Genomic DNA, 9,221 nt, shown 5'->3' with positions numbered 1-9,221 from the left:
TAGGCAGACACTAAACTGCTTGAATTGCACTGGCATGCATTGGTTACCGTGACAACAACTTGTCACAGGAAGCGCTAACTCCACAGAGCACGTGCGTCACCTGGCGACGCCATGTTGTAAACAAACCACCTTAATCAGCTAAGCTAACACGACTTAGCATAGTTTTATCTTAGGCTAAGAAATAGCTTTAACAATTAGGGTGTGTGTAGTGTATGTTAGACCAGTTTAAGTGTTTATGTAGTATGTTAGACTAGTTTAAGTGTTTATGTAGTTAATAAAGTCTTACTTGTATCACACTTGACGTTGTTCATTGTTTGCTCATAACTGGAGTCACTTAATCATGCAGATTTATGCTACAAGCTCTGTGTAGAATTGTACAGTAAGAAAGTTATTTCCCTTAACCAGGAAATTAATGTTCTTAGAATTGACAGACAGTTGACCATGAGAGGTCAAGTAAATATCTACAGCGGATCTAAACATTTATAATTAATTATAACTAGTTATGATTAATTATTCATATTTCCCCATGAGCTGATTCGCTACACCTCGTACAGCAAAGTGCATTCTTAGGGTTTTATAACGTACCAGACACTACATCTGAAACGTAATTTTCCTGTGTGAAAGACGTGTTTTTGCGTTTAAATCTCCCTTTGGAAAAACTGCAAGGGTATTGTTTTGATGGCGCACATAAATATGTCTGTTCGCCTTGCTGGGGTGCAAGCACGTCTTAAAAACATTTGTCCCGGCTATTTATTTGTGCATTGCTGCAACCATTCAATAGATCTGGCGCTGCAGGAACTCGTGCGGGAGGTGCGTTTGGTAGCTGATGCATTGCACTTTGTTCAGAACATCGCAACAGTTATCAGAGAGTCAGCAAAGCGCAAAAACATTTTTGAGTCATTCTTCGGCGAGCAGGATGTCACAAACATACTCAGGCTGTATCCGACAAGGTGGTGTATCAGAGCTAAGGCAATATCAAGAATAATTCATGCCTACTGCCCTGTTTTGCAAACTTTAGATACACTTCAGCAGGACCGCAGTGTTCGTGTTGAAGCGCGGGCAAAAATATCGGGGCTTCTAAAGCAAGCCAGAAAAGGCAGAACATTTTTTGGCCTTCTGTGTTGCAAGGCACTTTTTAGCCCTTGTGAGGCTGTGGCAAAAGCCCTTCAGAGTGAGCAAGCAAGTGCTGCTGGGGCACTGGAGTGTGTAAAGACCCTAAAAGGATGCATTTGTGCACTAAGAGATGAAAACTTTGTGGAAGAGATTATGACCAGAACAAAAGCATGTGCAGCTGCAAACAATCTCAAAATGCCTGGCCCCAGCAGAAAAAATACAACACCATCTCGTTTTCGCAACACAACAGCGGCTGAGGATGTTTTATCTGAAAACGGTGAAGCACTGTGGAGAAGCAAATTTTATGAAGCACTGGACATTGTGAGGTCGGAAATTGAACGTAGATTTGATCAGAGCGGGATGACAACTGCTGCACGGAGGGAAGAGATACTTTTGGATGCTGTGAAGGGGAAAATGATCACAGAGAATGACCTGGACTCTTTGCTGCTGCCTAGCAACATCGACGTTGCGGCCCTGCATCTGCAGCTGAAGATGCTGAGTGGTCTCACAAAACTCTAAAAGTTTAATACTATTCACGAAGTTGGTCATTTTTTGTCAAAACTGCATTCGCAAACTATGGAACTCTTCAAGGAGGTGGAAAAGCTCGTCCAGTTATGCTTATGTTTACCTGTGTCAACCGCTTCTTCAGAGAGATCATTTTCAGCACTTCGTCGTCTCAAAATGTGGCTTCGAAATACTGTTTCTCAGAGGTGGCTTACTCATCTGGCATTGCTTCATGTTCACGGAGACATTTTGGACAGCGTAAACATTCAAGACATGATGAAAGAATTCATCCGCTCCTCTGCTGAGCGCAAATCCACGTTCGGGGTTATTTAAGGTAGGCACTTTTCATTTGTATTTTAATTTCACTGTGCAGGTCATTTTATTGTAAACGACAATGGAAACAACAGCCCAATGGCTTTTCTTTAAAGGCTTAATTTATTTACCGTACACCCGTGCATTGTATTATGACTGCAAACAGTAGACTATCGATAATTTCAAAAATGTGATATGCAGTCAAATTTCCCAGTAAGGTGACCCCCCCCGCACCCCTCACCCAACACGGACACACACAGCACCCCCAACCGAAAACATCTTCCCGCGCCCCTGGTCAGAAAACTGCAGTTCTGAGAAAAAGTCTTAAAATGCTATATTATTAGCATGCTATTTTATAATGAGATGTGCTATGGTAAGTAAAGAACTTGTAAAGAGATTGTAAATGAAGTAGTAACAATAAAATCATGTTGTTACTAAATGTAAATTAATCGGTCTTGAAACAGGTAGTGTTGAACTGATTATTAATTACAAAATCAAACTCTTGCATGCATAAACGCTATTTTTTTCATACATTTTCTTATCAAAGCAACAAGTAAATATATTATGTTGTAGGAAATTATATTGGCAGACATGCAATGAAATATTTTTTCCTCATCATTTTTAGTTCTCTAAAAATTGAAGCTAATTTTAGGCAAATATTTTTTTTAGCTTAAGCAATTATTATTGTATTGTGACATTTTCATTAAACACTTTTATTCTATTTATTTTTATTTTATAATTCCTATTATTGTCAGAGATTTTACCACATATTGATATTAGATTATACCACATATACTCTGCAAATAATCTATCAATAGTAATAGTATTTAAATACTACATCATTTTTGCTTAACTGTCATAATTGTTATAATTATCATGCTGTCACAATACCAAAACAGCTTAACTGTGTTAAAATAGGATTCATTTTTTTAAATAGCAAAATGTATTTCTTTTGATTTTGGGGTATTGTAATGTGTGTTGTAATCTATTGTGAAAGTTCCCGGAAAAACAAACAGATGTGATGAGACCTGTGTTTCATTTGTATGCTGTTAATTATACTGTTAATGGTAACACTTTATAATAACTTTCATTTATAAATCATTAACAAACATTATATAATTCTTAACAGATCATTAGTTAATATATATATTCACATAGCTAGAAATATGAGATAATGTTCTTGTTAATGTTTACTAATGAACTTACTAAACATCACCTAATGATTAACATGATTATTTAATGTAAATTGAAATGCTTACAAATGTCAGTAAACTTTCAGTTCATATGATCTTCATTTGTTGGTCTTTTGTTTGTTGTGTAGACCTCTATTTACACATCTTAACAAATAATCTATGAATTATTTGTTTGTGTTTTGCAGTACCCAATCTAAAGTGGAAACTATTCGGCATTTGTAAATGTTTATAAATGATTACTAATCATCTAATATCTTTATGGGTATTGGACTTTTAGCTAATGTAACAAGGTTTGTGTAAAGAGTGGCTGGTTAAGTTTAGCTAAATGCTTGCTAAAGACATAACAGATTGTAATTTTGGTGCAAAAAAAAAGTTTTTATTGCCTCAACACTCACATTAGTATACTACTCTTCAGTATATCATTAAACAGGATATTCCTTGAATCATAAATAAACAGGGGAAAACAAATAATTTTTAAAAGAAAATAATTGAGAAATTATTTATCAAAACAATATAATATAAACAGATTGAACAGTGTTCCCTTATAATAATCAAATTGACCCCTGTACACTGTTGAACCTTCAACCAACCCTTAAACCTACCCATACCACCAAACCTGTCCCTAACCTTACCCGTATCACAGCAGCAAAAAGCTTTTAATCATTTTATAACATCTGTTAAAATCATTTGTAGATGTTCAATAAATGCTTGATCATATGGAATTGAAGGTTTAATGACATTTGTAAACATTTTTAATTTACATGAAATAATGATTTGTTTGAACATTATCTAATGTTTAATAAGTTTATTAGCAAAAATTAACAAGCACATTATCTCACATTTTTGACTCTCTGAATAAATATTAACTAATGATCCATTAAGCATTATATAATGTTTGTTAATGATTTATTAATGAAAGTTGTTATAAAGTGTTACCCAGTTGGTTGTATAGCATTACTTTAGCATTTTATTTTTATTATTTTTATTTCTATTTTTCATAGTCTTCTCCAATAGAGGATATGCAGTGCCACTGCTTGCAGGGGTCAGAGGCTGACAAGGAGTCACCGGAGCACCAAGACAAGGATACTCAAACCTTGTGGAAGGCACATAATGTGAGTATACATGCAGAGATAGAAAACATGTTCAGGGCAGCTTCATCACTATAGTGTTGGGTATATTAGGTACATAGTTAGGGATAGTACTGACTGACAGAGGCACAGGCCAGTTGATGTCACTCACCTATGGGTAATAAGGATGTGCATGCTTCTGAGAGGAGAGAAGATAGGGACTGGGGTGGTGCAATCGCCATTAATGTTTCTGATTCTTCCAACACAGGCTCATTGGAAAAACATGCCTTTACCTACTCCCCCCCACCCCCAAAACTTCAATAATGTACCGATACATTCAATTTACTTTAGTTCCCAGCTGAAATAAACACTAGTGGCAGTAAAACACCAACAACTTTTATTCTATTTTACACAAATTATGATAATAGGGGCAGATTATTGATTAATAACCACTTGTTTTGCATAATGCTACATTTACCCCTCAAAAAACTTCTACCATAGTGTGTCATTTGTAAACATAATACATTGTGATGTTTGTATCATCTAACCAGCTTCATATGTATGGATTTTCTGACATAGTGAATTTGCTCTTTACGTAACTCACCTGATATAGCATTAAACCTGCGATGCAGAGCACTCGGGTACGAGTCCTGTAAAAACAAGGCACGAAAGAGCTCATAGACTTGTATAAGCAAACTAAAGTTGGCATGGTTACTTTAGCAAATGTGTGTTTGCTTTTGTTAACACTATCGGTTAGGATTAGTGTAGGGCTTGTGTACGTGGTACATTATTTTTAAAGATCTGACTCCTATGTTACACTGCATCACATAGGGACAGTTGCATTGTGTTTTGCTAACTGAAGACTGTTTAGTGTATATTCAAAGATGCACAATTTGTTGAGTATATTAATGGCAGGGTTCTGTATCGTAATGTAATTTAGATTATTAACTTGCTTAACAGATTTTCCTAATGTCATAGTTCATCCCAAAATGAGAATTCTGTTATCATTTTTTCACCTTTATGTCATTTTAAATCTGAATGACTCCCTTTCTTCTGTGGAACATGAAAGAAGATATTTTGGGTGAACTATCCTTGTAAAGCTGTGGTGTGTGATTTCTGCATCATTGCAACAAATTGCAAAAATGATACTTGTTTCCAGAATGCTACTGATAATCACTTATTTTTGTAAGTTATATTAGCAACTGAAAAGTTACCATTCGAGGGTTGGTGTGTTCACCAGCATGGTTCTCCTGGTTAGTCGACCATACTGAAAAATCTACGCATGGAACAGTTGGTATTTGCTCTGTACCAAAATGTGTTCTAATAGAAATGCCACTGGTAATGCCATTGGATGATGGAAAAGTGCTTATTGTCTCAACGGTTCTGAAGAAAGTCTGTCAGTAGTCTTGGTAACAGAATTGTGTGAAGGATGTGACACATTTCTTCCTGGCTGTGGAGGAAATCCATCTAGTTAAATGGATCTCAGTTGGTGGGTTGTGTTCTGTACTGACAGGGTCATGGACAACAGGTAAAAACAATGCATTTATTGTTCAGAAAAGACCCCTTAGAGGGCTCAGATCAAAGACAAAGGAAAATATTGATGTCTGACAAACTAAACAGCCCAATGGGCGCAGTGATGAGTGTAAATGAATTTCCTTTGTGTTTATAATAGTTGGTACTTTTCACGAAGAGGATACAAAATAAGGCCTAAAACTTTTTTCTTAATAAATTGTCAGTGAAAAGACGTGCTTAACCTTCAGAAAATGTTGATTGTCAACCTCTGGTTGTCATTCTAAATACTATGTGTTGTTTTATTTTTCATTCATTATAGGAGATTTTACATTTTTGAAACAAAATAAAATACGTTTTTTTGAAATAAGGCTTATAAATCTATCTATCTTAACCTTAATTCCACCGGCGTTATTTGGCACGTTTTGTTTGCCTTGTGCAGGCTGCCAGAATATTGCTGTCTTGAGTAGCCGATGGTCAGGGAGGTGTAAGATGTGTCCATCGAGACGAAAGCGGCAATCTGTGATGTTCAAGGAGAGGGGCCATGCATTGGCCCGAAGGTATACTTCCACGTTCATAACATGGTCCTGTTAAGTGATCTTAAGGATGCGTCACAGACATTGGAGGTGGAAAACGTCCAACTTTCAAGCGATGGCTTCTGTCATCTTCCAGGTTTCACACACGTAGGTCACTGTCGGCACAAAGATCCTGTTGTCCACCGATGGTAATTGGGATTCTCGAGTTTGCATTACCGATGCGGATAACTTTGGTCTTCTGTCCAATGATTCGGAGTCCTGCGCTGGCCTCATGATTTTCTAGAGCCGTAGTGAGATCTCGTAGGGCAATTTCAGTCAGGCCAAAAATGACAATATCATCGGGAAGGAGGAGGTTGCCACCTGTCCAGGGTATGCTGATGTGTAGGCAGTCGATGGAGTGCCGGCCGACGAAGTCGATGACGAGGAGAATAGCATCGGTGCAAGCACGCAACCTTGTTGTACACCAGTTTCGATTGCGAAGAAATTTGGGGAGCCGGTGAGCTCTCAAACGATACAGTATAGCATGCACGTGTCGTTTCGATTTGCAGCTTCTTGTGCCTCTGTCCCTTTCCGATTGACCCACTCGTTCTTGTCACTTCGGCAGTTTTGCTTTACTTGCCGATCCAAGTCCCTATACTTCGTCTCCGATGCTTTGTGCGCCGTGTCTACATGTTCTTTGTTCCCGGACTTGCTTCAAATGACGCCTTTCATCAATCAACGGCCATGATTGAGGTTGGATCCAGCATTCCCTGAAGGTGCCTCATCGGCGGTTACCATGGTATCTCGGAATTGGTCCGAGTGGGAATCCAGGTCGTTTGTAGGGGCGAAAAGTTCAAAACGATTCCGGACGGCAGCATTGTACTGCTGCAATACAACCGGGTCTCGGAGTTGTACGACATCAAAAAGTTGAGGTCACTGGCCACGGGCTGGCAAGCATTTTAATCAGAGCAGTGTTAATTTTGACAGGCATTTTTGATTTAGTCTTAGTTTTTATCTTGAGACGAAAATGCTTAATATTAAGCTTATGAGAAATTTGAATCAAGGATTGAATTTGGAAAAACTTGAATAAATGATGACAATTTTCATTTTTGTGTGAACTATCATTTAACAGTAGTGAAAAGGGAGCAATTTATACAAAATTATAGTTGTTCATATATAATATATATAATTTATAATCTTTGAAAAAGAAGCAGAATAAGGCAATAAGACAAATACGAAAGAGATACAAATTAAACTAATTTTTCAGATTTAACATATTTATTAAACATCTTTTGTTGGTTAACATTAATGACATGGATAGGTACTTATGCTGTCCCTTTAAAGGTCCCATATTGTGAAAACTGAAATTTCCTGGCTTTTTTCACGATTACTTTTCACCCACCTGTTTACGTTTACTTAATCCATAACGGACTGTATTTACGTGAGATACTCTACACGATAGACATTTGGACTGCTGTGTGTGTATCTGAGCACTGAGAACTGATCGCGCGCTGTATATGAGAACTGAAGAAGTGGTGCGTGCGCGCGAGGGAGCACTCCTATCAGCGCGATTTCGCCTATCCCGCCATCACTAACTTTTAAGTTGATTGACAACGAATTGTGACTCCCAGGAAAAACGGGAAGTCTGGTCACCTTATCCCTACCCCTTCGGGTGCTGAGGCCATTGTTTCAGATCGCTAGTTCGCATTTTGTAGCATATCCATCCACTGCGGCTGCCATACTGTGGCTGCCATACTGAGACAAGATATGCAAATGCCCCTTATCCGATTGCAATCCAATGACAGGGACGAACATTTTGAAGGACAAGACAGTAGCCTATAGGATGTATTTTGAATGTCCGGTAGTCCTCAAATAACATTATAGTCCCATCTAGTCTTGTTAACGAAGACGTGGCATAAATTTCGTCATAGTTTTTATCATCAGATATTAGTTTTAGCTCGTCAACGTCTCGTCTTAGTCAGAAAAAATGTTCGTTAACGAATATTTTTCGTCGTCTTCGTTGACGAAATTAACACTGAATCAGAGTCAGCAGGTTGCGATGAGCAGGAAATGGTCAGTACCAACATCGGCACCTCAATAACTTTGCACATCGAGGATGGACAAGTGCCAACGCTTAGAGACGGAGACATAGTCGATCTAGTTGCACACCTCTTGGGCGCCCGGGGCTTTTGACGTAACTTTGTAGATCCGCTTGTGAGGATAGTATGTGTTCCTGGCCACGAGTCCTTGTGCAGCACAAAAAGTCAGGAGTCGCATATCATTGTCATTGGTTTCAGTCACCGAACCATGGGGGCCAATCACATGATCAAACGCTTGCCTTGCCTTGCTGATCTGAATGTTGAGATCACCTGCAACGATGACAAGGTCATGGTGCAGGATACGGTTGAGCTCAAGTAGCAAGTCGTCGTAAAAAGAGTCCTTATCTGCGACGGAGCATCTTCCGTTGGCGCATAGACAAAGGTCAGCTTCGCATACGTGCCTTGCAGCTGTGTGGATTCTGTCCAACACAGGTTGCCAACAGAGTAGGCTCGATGCCGCTCAGCGGGATAGGACGATCCCCACAACGTGGACATGGTTGCAGGCGTGGTCAGAATATATGAAGGTCTTATCGTCACTTATAAACTTTCCACTGGCCATCCAACGGGCCTCAATTATGTTGAGGATGTCAAGATGATAGTGATCGAATTCTCCCAGGAGTTGCACCAATTTGCTGGTTTGGTATAATGTCCGAACGTTCCAGGTAGTGAATCGAATTGATGATTTGGCATTGAGGAACTTGCCGTACATCAGGGGTCAGATGGTCGAATGACTTTGTTCCAACACCGTCATCCATGGTTGGCAGTCTATATACATACACACAGGGGATAATGATTAACTTAACTATAGAAACAGGTGTAGAACAAAATCAGTAACTAAGGGAACTAATACATTACAGGAAGATTAAAAAAAATGTGACAAGGCATCATTGATTTCCAATTAACCTATAT

The 9,221-nt window shown here is 38.6% G+C and overlaps 1 protein-coding gene across 2 annotated transcripts in view; it reads left to right on the top strand.

The window, feature by feature from the left end:
* Positions 1 to 9,221, top strand: part of LOC107674460 (serine-rich coiled-coil domain-containing protein 2-like) — an 82,355-nt gene that overhangs the window by 60,425 nt on the left and 12,709 nt on the right. For both annotated transcript variants that reach the window (XM_016468440.1, XM_016468449.1), the window contains exon 9: positions 4,124 to 4,234. In XM_016468440.1, the coding sequence (XP_016323926.1) occupies positions 4,124 to 4,234 (111 nt within the window). The remainder of the gene's footprint in view (positions 1 to 4,123; positions 4,235 to 9,221) is intronic.

Source organism: Sinocyclocheilus anshuiensis, unplaced genomic scaffold, assembly GCF_001515605.1.
Source record: "Sinocyclocheilus anshuiensis isolate Anshui unplaced genomic scaffold, SAMN03320099.WGS_v1.1 scaffold890, whole genome shotgun sequence".
Lineage (NCBI taxonomy): Eukaryota > Metazoa > Chordata > Actinopteri > Cypriniformes > Cyprinidae > Sinocyclocheilus > Sinocyclocheilus anshuiensis.
Note: the sequence above shows the minus strand (reverse complement) of the source record. Positions and strands in the feature narration are given on the sequence as shown.